The sequence below is a fragment of the Bos grunniens genome, chromosome 3, assembly GCF_055505025.1.
Source record: "Bos grunniens cultivar Pamir isolate PY7600 chromosome 3, Bosgru_T2T1.0, whole genome shotgun sequence".
Classification (NCBI taxonomy): Eukaryota; Metazoa; Chordata; class Mammalia; order Artiodactyla; family Bovidae; genus Bos; species Bos grunniens.
The window spans coordinates 75532797-75553394 of record NC_141167.1 but is presented as its reverse complement, the minus strand read 5'-3'; the positions used below and the strand labels follow the sequence as shown (position 1 = coordinate 75553394).

The 20598-nt window shown below is 36.6% G+C and overlaps 1 protein-coding gene across 1 annotated transcript in view; it reads left to right on the top strand.

Annotated features, from left to right (window-relative positions):
• DPYD (dihydropyrimidine dehydrogenase) overlaps positions 1-20598 on the top strand; it is a 927694-nt gene that overhangs the window by 394524 nt on the left and 512572 nt on the right. Inside the window, exon 11 of the mRNA XM_086391370.1 lies at positions 6054-6264. Within this exon, the coding sequence (XP_086247496.1) occupies positions 6054-6264 (211 nt within the window). The remainder of the gene's footprint in view (positions 1-6053; positions 6265-20598) is intronic.

Genomic DNA, 20598 nt, shown 5'->3' with positions numbered 1-20598 from the left:
AAGAAGTGTTTTTTTTTTTTTCCCCTCAGACAGTATGAAAATAAAGTAGCGACTTATTGAACTTCAAAAATGGAAACTTATGGATGCTTTTGTATCTAATTCCCTTGAATATTTATTGGTGGGGAAAAAGACAGGAGACGTGTATATTTGCTTGGTGTACCAGTTGTTCCTCATGAGAATAGGCTTATAAAACAAGTAAATAAATAAATATATGTGTCACGAACAGAAATGCCCATATACTCAATTCACTGAATTGTTGATTATTAATGATCATTGGGGTTTCCCTGATGGCTCAGTGATCAAGAATCCACCTGCAATGCAAGAGATGAAAGAGATACAGTTTCAATCCCTGGGTCAGGAAGATCCCCTAGAGAAGGAAATGGCAACCCACTCCAGTATGCTTGTCTGAAAAATTCCATGGATGAGGAGCCTGGTGGGCTACAGTCCACGGGGTTGTGAAGAGTCGGACATGACTGAGTGATGGAGCACACACACAATGATCATAAGCAAACATTAGGTATTAAAAGGCACTAACACTGACATCTGTGAACCAGTTATTAGCACAGGAGCCTGAGTCATTTGAACAACAAAATGTTAAGACCTACTTCATGAAGTTAGACCATTGGTCACTCTGGTCCATCATAAACATATGGCACTGAAACTGACAACTGAGAAGGAGTACCATTTGCTTTTTCATTTCAAACTCACAGTATAGGATGCTCTGGTCAGGTAGCGTGTCTTCTAAATGTTAAGTGTTCCTTGCTTTAAGATGAATGTTTAGTGTTGTCGACTCCATTTACTACGAGTCAGTTGTCATTTTGTTAGCTTGAATATCTTCGGGGTTTTCATATTAATCATTCATTGTGGTAAACAAAATGTTATTCAGTGTCAACTGTGTGCCAGTCATTTTATTAGATACTTATAGGGCTGAAATCCACCTGATAACCTTTCATGTGGCATATTGGCTAGAATATATCCTGATTTGCCAGGCATCTGTCCAAATGTTCATTTTCTTATGCTCATCATTTCTTAAATATTCGAATGTCACAGCTGGATATTGAGGATAGAAAGTTAAGTAAGATATTGTCTTTGTACCAGTTTATTGTCTAACAAATAAATAAATTTAAATTCTATTTTAATTTTCTATCTTTAGATAATGTGTTCTGTGTCTCTACTGTTTGCTTTATGAAGTAGTACTTCTTTGTTCTAAACTTACCCTTCCTTTGTATTCAAGGAGTCTCCATTAACTAATCTACAATATTGAGTTCCTAAGTCCATCACCTGGTTCCTGTATTTTGTGATTATACCTCTAAACTTACTGAGACCAGGAAGCTTGGATTTCCTCTTTCCACTGAGGACAGCCTTTATCCAGCCTAACCCTTACCTTTAATTTGCCTTTGGCTAGATCCTTTCTGGAGAAGGCAATGGCAACCCACTCCAGTACTCTTGCCTGGAAAATCCCATGGGCAGAGGAGCCTGGTGGGCTGCAATCCGTGGAGTTGCTGAGTCGGACACGACTGAGCGACTTCATTTTCACTTTTCACTTTCATGCATTGGAGAAGGAAATGGCAGCCCACTCTAGTGTTTTTGCCTGGAGAATCCCAGGGACGGGGGAGCCTGGTGGGCTGCCGTCTATGGGGTCGCACAGAGTCGGACACGACTGAAGCGACTTAGCAGCAGCAGCAGCAGCAGATCCTTTCTTTCCTGTTCCAATTAGCCTTGTTTTGAAATTCAACAAATGTAGCTATACAAAGTCTCATTCTTTAAAATATACTAGAATTTCTGTCTTTGAATAAAATTGAATACCACAGGGCTTTGATTTAGCCATAGCATAATTTTTTTTTTTGTCATTTCTTAATATTCCTTTGGTTTCTCTGAGTATCAGTTTCTCTTCTGTAGGAAGGAAATAATACTTATTCCCACAATTGTTTGTTTACGGGGATAGCAAGCAAGAGAATCACTGAGGCTGTGTGATCAATCTGTAAATCATGATGGTACCCACTGTGTTTTTGGCTTTTAGAGCTGCAACAGAGAGAAAAATTTGAAACTAAATACTTAAAATAAGCAACTAATATATAAATGTTATATCTCCTTTGTGAAAATTAAAATCAATTATGTCTTAAGAACTTAAAAATAAATATATAAGTATTTATTATTATTATTACTTTTGTATTTTCAGATAGATTTCATAGTAATGGAAATAAATTCCTTTGTTTTCCACAAATAAGTCATAGGGTATTTCACTTAACATATGGCTTCGCTTACTTTGAATTTTTCATTTTCCTAATATTTCCCTATTGACTACAGTAAATCTTATTATCTCAGTTCTTTTTTCAATATAATATCAATACTTTCCAAATAATTATATATATTCAAGTCATGTCTTTCTATCTTTTCTTTAAAAGTTATTCTCTTTTATGTAAAATGGAAAATCCAGGTATCTAATAGGTCCGTTTAGTCAAGGCTATGGTTTTTCCAGTGGTCATGTATGGATGTGAGAGTTGGACTATAAAGAAAGCTGAGCGCAGATGAATTGATGCTTTTGAACTGTGGTGTTGGAGAAGACTCTTGAGAGTCCCTTGGACTATAAGGATATCCAACCAGTCCATCCTAAAGGAGATCAGTCCTGGATGTTCATTGGAAGGACTGATGTTGAAGCTGAAACTCCAGTACTTTGGCCACCTGATGTGAAGAGCGGACTCATTGGAAAAGACCCTGATGCTGGGAAAGATTGAGGACAGGAGGAAAAGGGGATGACAGAGGATGAGATGGTTGGATGGCATCTCTCAATTAATGGATGTGGGTTTGGGTGGACTCCGGGAGTTGGTAATGCATAGGCAGGCCTGGCGTGCTGTGGTTCATGGGGTCGCAAAGACAGACACAACTGAGCGACTGAACTGAATAGCAAGATAGCAGGACAGAGTGTGATTTATGTCTGCTGCTCAAATCTTAAATGTTTGAGAGACTAAATAACATTGTAAGTTTCAAAAGCAGAATTTTGGAATAGTCTGTTTGGGGGCCAGTGTGTATACCTTCTGACTTTTGTGCACAGTCAGATAGCTGGCACAAATACTGAATATTTGAATACAAGTTATGAACCCTGGTGCATATGAAAAGTTATTATGTGAGTTGAGGACATATTAAAATGCAGTTTCTTCCTGTTCATAATTGTACATAGTTTTTAGGCTATAAGTTTTACTCAAAAGCCATGCAAGAGTACCACTAAATCTTATTCAACCTTAATCTTATTGCAAATTCTTAAAAGTTTTGATTTGTTTGCAGTGTTCAATAAGTCATTCTAAGTTAAAGGCCAAATTTGGTAAAAAGTATATAAGGTTATCTACATATAATAACATGTACTATTTAAGTATTCATAGAGAAGAGTAGAAAGGTGTGAAACACACCCTAGAGTCTGAGACGTGCTCCCAGTATGTGCACCCTTAGTCTGGGAATTTATTTTTGCCCTCCACAGAAAAGAGTACTATTATAAATACACATCATATATTGATTTACTTAAACCATAATGATTTGGCACTGCTCTCCAGTCAGGTTTGCCATTATCATTAAAATTAGCATCACTTGACATTTTTGAAACACACTAAACTGGTTTATGTTGGTGAGCAATAAGACACTCCCTTATGCAAAGGAGACTAAAGTGATACAGAAAGCGTAGCATTCTATGCAACTATATTTATCTTTTAATTTGAAGTATTTACGGAATATTTTGCTTTCCAGACATCACACCTTTTTGTTTTGTAGAATGTTAAAGAGGAGTATAAGTTTTTTTGGCTTTTCCTTTTTTTTTTATTCCTTACCTTTGCTGTTGAGTTACCTTGATGTTGGAGTCGTAATCTTACTGCTAAGTGTTACTGAGTAGGTTGAAGAATGATTTGGAGGAAAAGTGAATTCAGAAAAAGACAACTTCAAATAAATTGCATTTATTTCACCTGTACAAGTTAAGCTTGCTTCAGGTGTTTTACATTTCTGAATTGCCTTAAGCAACACCACATACCAATTAATGTAGCTAGGTATTGTTATCCCCTTTTTAAATGTAAGGTCAAAGCGATTTAGCAACTATCCCAAATAAGCAGTGGAAGTAGGTTTCAAACTGATTCAATCCCACTTACTTCTCTCTCCCTTATAAACCATGAGCAGTTTGAGAGCCGCTGGCTTGTATATTTACCACCCACAATACCCACTTATTTATTGTTTTTGCTATTGCTAATCTCTTAATTTTATAATGAAAAGGAAAAAGTTATGTGACAGTAGTTTATGGAGCTGTTTTCAAGCCTTCAAAACCAGTTTTCAAAAAACATCTTAATTAAGACATAGACTGAAATAGCTTCATTCCAATATGTAATAATGTGTTTTTCAAATTAAAAAAAAATCATCATCCCTTGAAGGAGTTTAGATATTTTTAGATTTTTATGACATTGTAATGTTCATACCATAAATATTCTGTGTATCTGTTTATATGCTGTGACTCTATGCTATTATGTTATGTAAGAATTTTTCTTCTCTGAGGAAAATAAATTTCACTCCCTTATGGGTGATACTAATCTCACTGACAATTCATGGTATAGATCAATCGACGTTCAGAGATAGGCAGCTATAGTCTAAACTGACGTGGTTCACAAAGTGTCACTTCTGGAACAGCAGCAAAGCATCACCTAGCAATTTGTTAGAAATGCAAATCTCAGGCCTCATTCAGTGCTACAGAACTGGGGGTAAGCCTGTGCAGGGTTTTATCAGGTCCTCTAAGGTGATTCTGATGTACTGCAAACATGGAACCACCACTCGTGGATGGAGTGCTGAGAGATGGGTCCATGGCTTCATCGAAACATTGAGCAAGCTACTTTTTGTCTCAGTTTTTTCATTTTGTTGTAGCCCAGATAATTCCTGGTTAGAAGCCTTACACATTCAACTTTCTCAACCTCACTCGTCAACTGAGAATCTATCTTTCTTCCATCGGGTAGGGAAAGAATGAGACTAGACACACTCACAACCTCTTCTGTGGGATGTTTTTACATTTCCTGCAAAAGACTAGTCAACATACGGGTTAGGATCACATTAACAAAGGCCTGGCACCCAAAACAGTAAGTGGAAAAAGAAGTGAATAAATAAATCTTAACATTCTATTTTAATAGACATCCCATTATGGGCAGGAAAGCAAAAACTAGAGTGTCCAATTTTATGGCAGAATAAATTATGTCAGATAAGTGGAATAACTGGGAATTTGTCAAGAGGAATATGTTTGTTTCTCTTTCTTGAAATTTTCATTTTTTTTTCCGAAAGTAAAAATAAATGTTACTTGTTTCTTGGTTCTACAGAATTTCTCTAATCTTTTCTCTTTCCTACCATTCTAATCAGTTACTTCCACAGACTTGCTCACCCACTTTATGGACTTTTTTCTAGTTTAGATATATGCAGCCTGGTAATAATCAGAATTTATTTTCATAAAAGGGATGATTAAAAAGAGAACTTAACCTACAGAAATAAAAGCATAAGGAGACCACGCTATTATAGTGAGAAACCTCACACACTGCCAGCCATAGGGCAGGCACTACCTAAAACTTCAGAAATAGCTTGTGATGTCATGATCTGGACTTACCAGATGGCACTAGTGGTAAAGAACTCACCTGCCAGTTCAGGAGACAAGAGACACAGGTTTAGTCTCTGGGTCTGGAAGATCTCCTGGAGGAGGGCATGGCAACCCACTCCAGTATTCTTGCCTAGAGAACCTCATGGACAGAGGAACCTGGAGAGCAAAAGTCCATAGGGTAGCACAGAGTCAGACATGACTGAAGTGACTTAGCATGCACGCACGCTCGCCATGATCTATAAAATTCCACATGACAGCTTCAATGCAAGACTTCCTGTGTCAGTGATTTACAAAATGTGAACAGCTGATAACTGAATCTCAGCTTTGGTGAAAGAAAAACCTTCATGTTGATTTAAACATTATAAGCTTTAGTATGAATAATTGAATTAAAAATCAATATTAAATCAAGAAGAAACATTTTCAAGTTTTTCTGTGTTCTGTTTCATTTTAGATGGAGCTTGCTAGAGAAGAAAAATGTGAATTTTTGCCTTTCTTGTCTCCACGGAAGGTTATAGTAAAAGATGGGAGAATTGTTGCCATGCAATTTGTTCGGACAGAGCAAGATGAAACTGGAAAATGGAATGAAGATGAAGATCAGATAGTCTCTCTGAAAGCCGATGTGGTCATCAGTGCCTTTGGCTCAGTTCTGAGTGATCCTAAAGGTAGAGTGCTTGGGAGCTGAAATGTGTTATGCAATTGTCTGTTATTTTACTGCCGTAATGGTTTCCAGCTTTCAGGAAATTGTTTTTCACTTGAACATTCATTTCCTTCTTCTAGTATGGAATGCAAGAAATCTTGATTTGTAAGACTTAGAAATGGTATTTAATACTTATACAGAATTATATTTAAAGTACTGGGAATTGAAAACAACATTAATCTTTCTTTTAAGCTTATAGTCAAAATACATATCCTGCTTTGTAACAATGTTTGTCTTGTTTCCTCTATAAAAATCAGCTTTTTGTTCAATTAGACCTAGAGTTAGAAAATGTGGCAGAGAACTTGTAATAGCCAATCTTCAGTGATTCAAGCAAGTTAAGATCTAATGAATACTCAAAAATAGAATTCATGTTTACTATTATTCGCATACCAAATTATCACTAGAAACATCAAAATTGTCAAATTAGGAAGTCTGAACTTCTGTCATTTCATCTAACTGGCATAAATGGACATGCTAAGAACAAAATGCTTTGAAGAAGAAATAGATAACATCCCAACTGAATAATAAGCCAATCAACTAAGACCAGTTTGTGTTGTTTTCCTCACGCACAGTGTTTTTGTGGGCCACTTTACATAAAGGCTTAGGTTCCTCCGTACCCTTCATTTTGCAAATCTTTTACTTTTTACTGCACACTGTCAAAATGACATCTATTTTATTAACTAAAAAGAAAATAAAGATGTTTCTCTAATTTCAAGATTCATTAGGAAAAAGAGTAAGTAAAATTTCTAAACCTGATGATTCCTAGAGCTTCCTACTGTATGCATGCTAAAATTACATTTTGTGTCTGAAACAGAAAAAGATAATGCTTGCAAATGTGCATTTTTATCCAATAGATAAGTAAAATGTTTAAGCACTCATCAGGATATTTTATCTGCAGGACATCAAACATCTTGGTATTTGGAAACATCCAGATGTTTAATGTCATCAAGATAAATGTTTTCAAATAGTTGGATGATGGCCTGAATTTGTCACTTTTCATCTAGACATTTATGTGATATGCAGACATAGTCACAGTGTGCTTTGTTATTCATTGATGAGTTCAGGAAGGAAAAAGAGAGCAACATATAAACTGTATTCTGTTATCTACAAAAAGATCATAATGTTCTTACCGCTCTGTATATGACTGAAAACTGAGTAAAAATGTGAATCACTTAACTTGCAATTTTGTTGATTTTTTGTCTATCAAAAAACAATTTATCTTACCATTTAAATTTATGTTCCACAACTGACAACTCTAATATTAAGGAAAATATATCTTTTCCCTAGCAAACTTAAGTAGATGTGACTCAGAAAATCATAGAATACAGCTTTCCAAAGCTTATGTTGGTATGTGTGTAAAGAGTGAAAGATTTATCTTAATATTTAAAATATTGAGTAGAAGAAAAGAAAACCTGATTTACTCGTGTTTATTTGACTAAATCATTATAAAATTTATTCGTGAATTTTGTTCCAAAATTTACTTGTGTATGTTTCTTCCAGGGCTCTATATGTTTCACCCTGTATACATTAGAGAGATCAAGGGAAAATGATCAGACCTTCCCTTTCCCTTTTTTTTCCCCCTCCTCCTGACTTGAAAAACAAACTGCTTGAGAAAATTTTCCTCAAATAGAACTAATTGCTTTACGTGGACCTTCAACGTTGACATTGATGAGAGCTCCTTTCCAGTTAGAGGGGAGCTGGAAGAGCTGCAATGTTAAATAACATTCACATCTCTGCTGCTTTCTAAATATATTCAATACTGTTTTTTGAATGGAAAACATTTAAAAATGGTAGAGAGAAACATCATTTGTGAAAAGTTGATCAAGAAGATCTTACCCAAGCAGTATTTAAAATCTTGAAACAATACTTTCAAAGAAAACTTTCACGTGCTCATGTTACCAGATAGAGTGAAAATCAGATTGTAGAAAGCAAGTTGTCAGTTTGGGTAAGAAGAGAAGCTGTTCGTGTCTCTTCTGCCCTGAATACTAGCTCAATACTCCTGTGATGTGATTTATGTGTGATATTTTTGTGATTATTGCATATGTAGTATGATATACTTCAATATATTTACTTATAACCTCTTTCTTAAATCATCAATCTGCTTTTCTACCCTTCTTCTTCGCTCCTTCCCAAGCTCTCTTTGTACAGACTCCAGCGAACTGCACACAAAACTCGGGGTAATCTTTTCACTCCTTATTCTATTTTCTGCATCTGACAGTTGTGTTTGAAAAACTCTTCCGCGTCACTTAACCTTTCTGAGCCTCAGCTTCTTCCTCTGTAACAAAACATGGATAATAATACATACTCTTTCTACCTCTCAGGACGGTTATCAGAATTAAAATAAAATAATGTGAAAGTGCTTTGGAATTGAAACTGTAACACATTATTATTGTTTATGACACTCCATTTTTTTCTTTTTCTTTTAACTGTTCCTTTTCCACTGTCACTGACTGTTTTCTTCCTCTAAAAAGTTCAGACTTTGCCCATTTTCTCTTTTCTTAATATATTTATTTCTTTACTGAACTCATTCATTCATTTATCCATACATACATTAATTCCTTTTAAGAATATTTAACGGACAACTTCTATGTGGCAAGGGGTAGCCAGGCTTACAATAAGCACTATTGCACTTGTGTATAAAATGGCTCTAAAATCTCTTTCTCTACTTTTCATTTCTCAGAAGGTATTTCATCCTCTGTTTATGCTCATGCATGTAACAAGCATTTAGTGAGTTTCTAGTGAATGCCAGGTACCAAAATGTATTCTGCAGGGTACAAAGATGAATGAGGCATTTCTTGAACTTAAAAACTTCACAGACTGGAGCCGGAGGCAGACCTTCAAACAAAAAAGTTTGTTTTATCAAGTTTAGAATACATTTAGAGAGATATGCACAAAATAAGGAGCACCTCATCAGGTTGCCCTAAGACTGATTGCCTCTCAAGTTTGCTGTTATTGGAAATGGTACAATAGTTCTCTTCTCACTAAAGTTCAAAAATGATATCCCAGATTCAGATATCTAATTCCAATTTTGCTTTTCATTAAAGTCACCAGTGTTGCCCTATACAAGAGGATGAAACTCCTCCTGACTGGCTGAGAACTTCAACAAATGATTTTATGTACTATGTGCCTAGCTTTACTTTCCAGTGTTCCCTATTGAACTGTTTCTCCTAGTATCTAGTACAGGGTGGATTACGTAGTGGTTAATTTGGAAAGTCCTTGGTGAATATATTATGTAAATATATGCTGAAGAATTAAAGGAATGAAATAAACTTGACAGTACAGTGATAATTTATTCTCTCCACATTATCTGATTACAATAATATTTTAAGTGAAAATAGTGAAATGAAATTGTAGTGTCTCAATTATATCAATAATAGGTGTTGGTAAAGGTAAACTAAATTGGGAAATTTGAAGGAAATTATTTGTCTAATTTTTTCGTATATACTACATTGTTTTGTAAGTCCCTTAATTTATGCATTTCACAATGGAGAATATAAAATAGCTTTAGTATTAAGCACCCAATGTATCTCTAATACTTATTTCATGTCATAAAAATAGTAACTGCCTCAATAGCTTATAGAAAAGAAAAATGTGTCAAATTTATAAAACAAATTTGTGTAATATCCTTAGATTACAGTTGCTAATTATTTCATTCTTTCCAAGGCTTATCACAGTTATAAGTAATCATCATTATTTTACTTAATTCTGTTTTATTTCTCTCTCTTTTTTTTTTTTTTGGATTATAGCAGTGAGTAGAAAATATGAACAAAAGACTACATATTCCACATCCCTGTGCATGAAATTTATGTGTGCTTATTATAAGCACAATTTAATTGAATCCTTCATTAACTACTGTTACAAATTCTAAAGGTAGTATGGTGTCCAATTTCTAATTTGATAGGGATGATAAATTCTTAGCCTTATTTAATATCTTTCCTATGAAAAACTCAAGGTGGTTCCACCTTTTCAAAATTCTCATCCATTTCCTCTAAGAATGTAAGATCCCAAATCATATTTAATTTGGATTTTAGTATTCAAGTCTGATTTTAAAGGCTCTCGGTAAATTAAGCACAGGCTACCTCTAACTGGCAACCCACTCCAGTACTCTTGCCTGGAAAATACCATGGACAGAGAAGCCGGGTAGCCTACAGTCCATGGGATCCCAAAGAGTCAGACACGACTGAGCGACTTCACTTTCACCTCTAACTAGCATTTCTACTCCACAAATATTGCCCTTCACTGGAAATTTTAAAACATGTATTTATTTATTGTAAAAGCATATGTTTCATAATATAAGAAGTCTTTTCTTCTGGTAAACACCAACATCAGTGTTTGGAGTTGAATTTTCCCTCTTTTTGTTAGAGCAGTGTCAAGTTTAAGAGACTTTTTTCCTGATTTTATTCCCTTTTCTTTCTGCTTGGAACCAAACTACCAGTTATGAAAAGAATGTGCATATCTCTACTGTTAGTTTGGAATTGATAAGGAGAATCTGTTACCATTTTTACTGACCTCACAGCTTCATTTTTTCAGGGGAGGTGATAACATATGTCCTTGTTTGCACTTTCCTAGGAGGTGTAGATGATACAGTTTTGTCTGCTTTTTGACAACTGAAGGAAGGCACTTTCAACTATGCCATGACCTCGGTGCCTCTCTCACACACTGCACCAAGTCATCCTCTCATTCCTTTGAAATGTCTACTTTGAAAAGACCCATATGCTTTGATGTTTCCGAACCTGTTATAATGTATCTTCTAGTTAGATTGTAAACCCCCAAAGGACAGAGAATGTATCTTTACAGTACATTGTAGTCCCAATAATAGCCATGGTAGATGCTTCGTTTATATTTGTGCATTTGATTTGACTTGATTCTTGTTAAAATTTTAATTTCTTTATTTGTTGTTGTCGCTCAGTCTCTTGTGACACTTTGTTGAGTCCAACTCTTTGCGATCTCACGGGCTGCCGCATGCCAAGCTCCTCTGTCCTTCACTGTCTCCTAGAGTTTGCTCAATTTCATGTCCATTGAGTTGGTGATGCTATCTAACCACTTAATTTGCTGCCACGCTCTTCTCCTTTTGCCTTCAATCTTTCCCAGCCTCAGAGTCTTTTCCAGTTTTATTATACCTAGTTGTTATATTTTTCCTGCTGTGGGGTTTATTTGATTTATTTTTCTTAGAAAACATAAATGTTAGAAAAGTTATTCTGTTTTTTCTTTGCTATTGATTTTTCCCTTGTTTTGGCATAAATTGTTGAATTCTTTATAATCCAATAAATATGACACTAATTAGAGTCCGTCTGGTGTAGCAGCTTAGAGCGGGGGCTTGAGAGCCAGGCTGCCCAGCTGGAAATCTGGCTCCCTTAGTCTCTTTGTACTTCATGGTCTTGATCTTTTAAGAAGGAAAATTACAGTATCTACCTTCTAGTGTTATTTTAAGAATAAATAAATTAATAATATATGTAAGGCACTTAGATATATGTCTAGCACATAGTTCAGTTCAATTCAGTTCAATAGTGAGCATCTCTTACATTGCAGATGTTACCATCCTTGTGTAACAAAATCACACTTTGATAATTAAATTGAGTTACAGTTGAGTTATAGTACACCCTTATGATGGTATGAATCTTATCTAGGAATAAAAGCATTGAGAATTAGGAGTTCATCTGGGGCCTTTCAGGCTCTGTCCACATGTCTTTTGTAAATGAGTAAAACAGATGCCCTTACAAATTATGAATTTTTAAAGGAGAAAATGTTTTATTTCATTATTTTTACTTTGCAGAAAAAAGTACACAGTTTGTAACTGTATCATATGTTTTCAAAATGTTTTCTTATCAATTCTGATGATTTTTATACCATTGAGAGGGATTTTCTTTCAACTAATTTTAGTAGGTAGAAATCTGCATTTTGGGTTTTCCATAAATCAGATATTTAAAGAACAGAGGATATGTTTAATATCTTTGTTTTCTCCTCTTGAACATCCGAGGTAAAATCTGGGCCAAATTTTTGTTTTGTATGATTGCTCATGTTTATGTGAAAAAGGAAAGAGAGAAGCACTGTTGATGTTGCTAAATTGGAGCCTTTAAGCACTTGAAAATTATGGGATTAGATAACTAAGATTAAAAACCTTTGTTTTCGGAAGAAGATAGGAGGAATGGCGGCAGTAATACCCATTCAGGAGAACGCTGCACAGCCTGCTCAGGCTAGCAAGTGACGAGGTGACTGAGCTCTCCGGGCATAGAGTGTGGTGCTTCTAGGAAAGGAGTTTGTGTACTTCACCCAGAGGCTACGTTTTCTTCCTGCTCATTTCACTAGAGACAACAAGGAAATACAAAGCCCAGCGCTTTCTAAACCTTTAATGGACCCCTCAGAAAACAGCTGCCTTCATAGCATTAATAGCAATTAGTTCCATAAGGAAGTGTTATTTATTTTTTTGTTGGGGGGGGGTGGGTAGGGTGCGGGGAGGGACTGGCAGGATGGTGGGGAGGCTATAAAGTGACTTACCAGCTCCTCTTATTAGAAGGCCCTCAGAAAGTGTTTTCAAAACCTCATGAAAAGTAAATAAAAGATTCTGCCAATACTAGCTTCAAGTATAGTTTGATTCACTTGCTGTCATCCTGAAAAAAGGAGCAGTCCATAGGTTAATTTGCCTTATTCTGGCCTAAGCCAGAGCTTGAAAAGGCTAGGTATGTAAGAAATAGTGTGCATGAATCCATGACAATGCAGATATTCAGGAATTTTTCAAAAGGGCCCATTTTTCCTCCATTATTTTAGGTGTTGAGAAAAACCTAGAAAAATATTTTAAATTGAGCAGTACATGAGTCAAGTGCCCAATAGTCATACTTATCTGCGCTTGAAAAGAAATGGCATCAGTATGTTTAATTTGCTTTTTTTCTTATTAAAATGTTATTTATATGCTACTTTGCTAATGGAAGTGGAACACTAGGGCATTTTAATAACCCGCCCTTTTTAACAAGCATGTTTCATCTTTCAAACAATAAAACAGCTCCTTCAGAAGCCACTGATGGCACTTAGAAATTCAGCAAACTTTGCTTTGAATAATTGTCACTTTTTGTGGCTTTTAACTTTCAGAATTCCTTTTCTTCCTTACCAAAAGTAAACAGGAGAGGGATGGAATGGAATACCAAGTTGAGAATATGTCATAATTGATCAGATTTTCCCTATTGTATACGTTTTTATAAACAGAAATGTTTACAATATAGTTTCAAATTACAGATTAAGGAATATTGTACTTTAATGCCAGCTAGGAGAACTTTTTGACTGATGGCAGAAATGTTAGAGGAAGGGCCTCACTGGTGATTAATATGACTAGGGATGGATAGATAGAATTGAAAAATAAAGTAGCAGGCATACATCACAATATAGCTACTAGCACTGATGTTTTCCTTACTTATATTTGCAAATGTTGTGGAAGGGACTTACTGTTTTTGTTTAGTGTCTAAGTCTTGTCTGACTCTTTTGCAACCCCACGGAGCTCCTCTGTCCATGGGATTTTCCAGGCAAGAATGCTGGAGTGAGTTGCCCTTTCCTTTTCTAGTGGGTCTTCTCAACCCAGAGATGGAACCCATATCTGCATTGCAGGCAGATTCTTTTCCACTGAGCCACCAGGAAGACTGCTAGAAGGGACTTAAGAGATAACATCCTCTAGACTCCTAATTTCACAAGTTTATTTGTTTAGCTAATAGTTTCTGATGGTCTGCTGTTCCAGACACTGAGTGTGTTCTCAGGATAAAGTGGAGAACAGGCACATGCAAACTTGGCATCCAGGAATGCAGTTTAACCAGGCAAGACTCACATTCATAATAAATTGTGCTGGGAGAAGTTTAGAGTCCTCAGGAAGCAGAGAGAGAACAATCTGAAGGTTCAGAGAAGCCTCCTGGAGGAAGTGGGTTGTAAATTGAAGGCTGAGTGATGTGTAGGAGTTTCCATGTGGAATGGGGGTGGAAGGGAGAGAGCCAGGGGGAGATTATGCAACTTGCTCAACACCACATTGTTAGATTAAGTCGTCATTTTACAGTCATTTTTAAAAGCTATATTAAAAAAATACCATGTCTTTAGAAAGTTGTCATCCTACTTATTTCATGCATGTTCTTTCTCATTATACATGAAAGTCTGAATATTTCACTTTTATGTCCAAAATTTAACTTTTTATTTTATGATTTCTATTATTTATTCTCTCATTATTTTTCATTCAATGAATAACTTTTTAATACCCAAATATGTTATAGGGACTGTCCAGGCACTAAGAATACAAATATGAGTAAAAGGGAGTCTTGGCCTTTCAGGGATTCACATAGGCTAATGAGAGAAACAGGCATGTAAATAATACATGCACTGTAGCATAATGTGCTAATCTGAAGTGATATTTGGTTTGGATTGTAGGGCTTGAGTAGGAGTTTCTCCTGCTCAAGCCTGAAAAGATGATGCTATGAAAGCTCTGCACTCAATATGTCAGCAAATTTGGAAAACTCAGCAATGGCCTCAGGACTGGAAAAGGTCAGCTTTCATTTCAATCCCAAAGAAAGACAACACCAAAGAATGTTCAAACTACCGCACAATTCCACTCATCTCATATGCTAGCAAAGCAGTGCTCAAAATTCTCCAAGATAGGCTTCAACATGTAACCAAGAACTTGCAGATGTTCAAGCTGGATTTAGAAAAGGCAGAGGAACCAAATCAAATTGCCAACATCTGTTAGATTATAGAAAAAGCAAGAGAATTCCAGAAAAATTTCTACTTCTGCTTCATTGACTATTGACTTCTACTTCATTGTGTGCTTCATTGAGTATACTAAAGCCTTTGACTCTGTGAATCAAAACAAATGGTGGAAAATTCTTCAAGAGATGGAATACCAGACTACCTTATCTGCCTCCTGAGAAACCTGTATGCAGGTCAAGAAGCACAGGTTAGAATCGGACATGGAACAACAGACTGGTTCCAAATTGGGAAAGGAGTATGTCAAGGCTGTATATTGTCACCCTGCTTATTTAACTTATATGCAGAGTACATCATGTGAAATGCCAGGCTGGATGAAGCACAAACTGGAATCAAGATTGCTGGGAGAAATATCAATAACCTCAGATATGCAGATGACACCATCCTTATGGCAGAAAGCGAAGAGGAACTAAAGAGCCTCTTGATGAAAGTGAAAGAAGAGAGTGAAAAAGCTGCCTTAAAACTCAGCATTCAAAAAACAAAGATCATGGCACCTGGTCCCATCATTTCATGGCAAATAGATGGGCAGACAATGGAAAGAGTGACAGACTTTATTTTCAGGGGCTCCAAAATCACTGCACATGATAACTGCAGCCATGAAATTAAAAGATGCTTGCTCCTTGGAAGAAAAGCCATGACAAACCTAGACAGTGTATTAGAAAGTAGAGAGATTACTTTACCAACAGAGGTCCTTTTAGTCAGAGCTATGTTTTTTCCAGTAGTCATGTATGAATGTGAACTTTGGACCATAAAGAAGGTTGATTGTCGAAGAATTGATGCTTTTTGAACTGTGGTGTTGGAGGAGACTCTTGAGAGTTCCTTAGACAGCAAGGATATCAAACTAGTCAATCTTAAAGGAAATAAACCCTGAATATTCATTGGAAGGACTGATGGTGAAGCTGGAGCTCTAATACTTTGGCCACCTGATGCAAAGAGCTGACTCATTAGAAAAGACCCTGATGCTGGGAAAGATTGAACGCAGGAGAAGGGGACAACAGAGGACGAGGTGGTTAGATAGCATCACCGACTCAATGGACATGAGTTTGAGCAAGCTCCAGGAGATGGTGAAGGACAGGATAGCCTGGTGTGCTTCAGTCCATGGGGTTACAAAGAGTTGGACACGACTTAGTGACTGAACAACAACAAGGATTTTCTCTGTTAGAGGGAATATCATACACAAGGTGCAAGCTGATAAACGGCCTCAGGTGACCAGACAGCAGTGAGAAATTCTGTTTAGCTGGAGCACATGCTGCATGTTAAGATAAGGTGGGAAGTGGATAGCGGTAAGATTGGAGGAAATTTGTCTACAAATTTAGGTGAAATTAGGAGACTTACATGCTAACCCAGGGGTTGTGAATTTTGTCCTATACACACCCAACTGATAAATGAGGAGGCTCAAATATTGGAGAGATCTTTATGTTAATGTAGCAATTCTGGTAGGTGCTGGATCTTCCTTCTCTCTACTTGGGTTTGAACCATTTATAATATTCTTCAAATAGTTGGGAAACCATGAAGTCACCCTTGAGGTGCTTCATATCAGAAGACAAATGTGTTTCCTGCTATTAGATGCCTGAAGTAGGTAAGTTACTCACCAGTCACAGGTGTGATCCAACAATGCAGGTTCCCTGTTGGGAAGCTGAAGCAGGAAGATTTTTAGTTTAAAGGAAGGGAGGCACCCTCAACTGGGCAGCTGTCAAGCTATACTCTTGGCAAGGGTGTGCTGTTGTTGTTCAGTCGCCCAGTCGCTCTTTGCGGCCCCATGGATTGGAGTGTGCCACGCCTCCCTGTTCCTCACCATCTCCTGGAGTTTGCCCAAGTTCAGGTTCGTTGCATTGGTGATGCCACACAAGCCTAATTTCTTCTTTCATATCTGCTAATTATAATTACCGATTGCAGCTTTTTAAAGATAGGTGAGATACAGAGTGACACCACAAGTATTATACCAATATTTGTTTCCCCACATGAAAAGAAGCATCAGGAGTGTGAAATAAACATGCTTCTCCAAGGTGGCAGTGATAGTGATAAAGATGGCTTTGGATTAAGACAGAATAGTATTGATGAAACCAGTTAAAAGACTGTCAATTTGCATGGTTACTGCTTAAGGCTTAAGTTAAGTTAAAGGACATAGCACTACTGAAGAACATCCAGAATCCAGACGTATTTTTTACATAGACATTAATGATTTGGTCATCTGTTTGATAAAGAGGTGGAATATGGAGAATCTAGCATGAGATCTAACTGGATATAATCAGATATGTCCATATAATGCCTGAAGAACTCATGAATGCAGCAGGTAGAACAAATAGATCCGAGGGAAATGGTGATGTGTTTCATTTGGATTTGCTAATCCATTCAACAGCTGGAAATAGGACTAGAACTAAGACGTTTCAGATTGAAAAGAGACAGTAGGTATCATTATATATCATTTGTCTTTTCACTTTCATAACCTAGTGTCTAAAATAGTGGTTATTCATTGGTTGGATTAATGAATAAAGACTATTATAACTTATAGCTTAGATGACAGTTTCTTAAAAGTATGAATAAAGAGGACATGTGGCATTTCTTCTGGAAATCAAGAAGAATCTGTCATATTATGAACAGGAAAAAGTGTCAGCCTTTCTTATGCTTATCTTTAGATGGTAAATATTTTAGGAGGACATGGGCATCAAGACAGTTTTAGTCTGTGATTCTGCACCTCCCCCAGTTTTACTAATGCATGTAGTTCCTGATACTACCTTTCCATTATCCTGAGAAATAAAACATTGATATATCCTTTGTATTGTTGGCCCAGTGATGAGAATAAATCCCTTTTCAGTCCCTGTACATTGTCTTGCTTTTAACCCTGTTTTAGAAAAGTAGCATTCTCAGAAAACCAATAGTAAAACTGTACATACTTTCTTAAAGATTGCCCTAATTATCAGATTTTTTTTTCTCACTGAAAAATTTATTATCTTTTTATGATAGAATATACTGTGAAGAGTGAGGATAAAGTGGTAGAATTTAAAGCACGTACTGGCATTTCTGCATAATAACCATCCAAAATAATGGTGTCTTTGCATAGTTTTTCTTTGGAATTACTGTAAAGGGGTGGAGGTGATGAGGAAGGAGGTCAAACTGATAACAGTGTTGAAAGTGATTTGGAATCAACATCACATCACTTACAACTGCCTTGGACATCCATTGGAAGCATAACAAGATATTTCTGTAATTATTTTACTTCCCTCTAATAACTGCATAGGAATAGGTTTGTTTCCCCAGTGAACAGCTCTGTTCAGAGCCTTCCCTTATCTTTATTTTCCAGGTTTCACTAGTGGTTGATATCATATGCATTCTTACAGGGAGACGGTGGATAAATCAGTACTTTTCCATCAAATCAAAGATTACACACAAGAAGTAGAGCAGCGGCATGTAACAAGTTTTGCTGGGAAAAGAAGGGAGAAAATGGAAAAATAACAAAATTGTTTCAGAGAACAGAAATCTTCAAATGTAGGAAAATGGTATTCAGCATATAGTGACTGTAATACATGTCAAGAGCTTTATTGATATAGCCTATTATATTTGCCTTTTAAATACTAGTTAGTTCATGGTACACTACAAGTTTATTCTTAAACCTGATATTCTTGTGAAGTGTTAAAATATAGTAAGCTGCTATGATGTAAAATCAAGATACAAAATTTAGTCAAATTAAAAATTTAGGAATGATGTAGATTTTACGCTAATTATCTTAGTAATATATATTTCATATTACAGATTATTGTTAATTACTTTGCATTTGTGTTCTTGGCTGAAAGCACAAAATAAAAATAACAATATACCTATTTTAGACAGATAAATTCAGAGAAGGCAATGGCACCCCATTCCAGTACTCTTGCCTGGAGAGTCCCATGGACGGAGGAGCCTGGTGGGCTGCACTCCAAGGGATCGCTAAGAGTTGGACACGACTGAGCAACTTCACTTTCACTTTTCACTTTCACGCATTGGAGAAGGAAATGGCAACCCACTCCAGTGTTCTTGCCTGGAGAATCCCAGGAACGGGGGAGCCTGGTGGGCTGCCGTCTATGGGGTCGCACAGAGTCAGACCTAAGCGAAGCAACTTAGCAGCAGCAGCAGCAGACAGATAAATTAGATATTGACCTACATGCATATAAGTTGTAATTTTATGAATTAGGAAATTACATTGAATCATATTTAATATGTGCTAAGTCACTTCAATTGTGTCCAACTCTTTGCAGCCCAGTGGACTGTAGCCAGCCAGGCTCCTCTCTCCATGGGTTTCTCCAGGCAAGAATACTGGAGTGAGAGTGGGCAGGAATACTGGAGTGGGTTCCAGGCAATCTTCCTGACCCAGGGATTGAACCCGTGTCTCCTGTATCTCGTGAAATGCAGGTGGATTCTTTACCAAATAGCTGCTGGGAAGCATATTTAATATATAGCCCCCAAATATGGAAGCTACCTAATGTAAATATAATATGTTCATATAATTTATTAGATTTCCCCAACATGCTGGCATTGCTGGAGGAGAAAGCCAGCTCTTAATTGAACATGTATTCAGAGGTCTCACTCAAGCTTTGTATGTTCCAATGCTATCTCATGCCCACCTTGTTTCCATTCTAACCATTCTTATAGTATTTTGTGATTATGAAGCTCTTTAAAATGTTTTCAAGGGACTTTCAATTACACAACCACTTTTTCCATACAAGTGCATGAAAGAGTACCAAGCATATTGTATTCAGCGAACATCCAGTGATTTTCCAAGTCCTCTGAAAAGTATAGTGATGATTCACTTGGTTTAATATGGCCCAGTGTTTTCCCTGTATTTGAACACCGATGCCAAATGAGCTACTAGATCATCAGTATCATTGCATTACTCTCATGCTTTAGAAGCTAAAGTTATTCTCCCCTGATGGTGGGATTGAAACCAAATGCTTCTATTTAATTCTGACACCCTTCTAATCTGCCCTCCTACATACTTGTGGGACTTTACTTCCTATGCTTTCATTCTCGGTTTATTAGATTCTGTGTTAAGTTCTCCTGAGTTCACAAAAAATGAATGCATTGACTCTGTCTACAGGAGCTTGCCGTCTAAAGGAGAGGGAAAATGCACATAAAAATGCCATTAGGTAGACTCAAGGAGAAATAGATACACTGTTAGCATAACACACAGGATGGAGAGATGACTTGCAGCTGTAATCATCAAAGAAGGTTTTACGGAGGCAGGGGTATTTGTAATAGAGATGGGAAGTGGGTTGGAATTAAGAGACTAGAGACAAGGGAAAAGCACATTTTGTCAGAGTGAACAGGGATGGATAATACAAGGGGTAATTCCTTCGGCTAATTCCATCAGGCATCCAACAGGAAAAAGTCATATAATATATATCATTGAAATATACCATTGCTAATTCACAAAATGTTTTAGTGTAAGACTAAAGTATTTGAATTTTATTCTAAAGTTGGTGGGTACCTGAAATCTAAAGGGCCATGTCGATGAAATACGTTCCCCTCACCACAGAGTAAAACATATAGTTAATTGGCTCCTGGTCTTCTCCTGTTTCAATCCATACACTTTATGTAT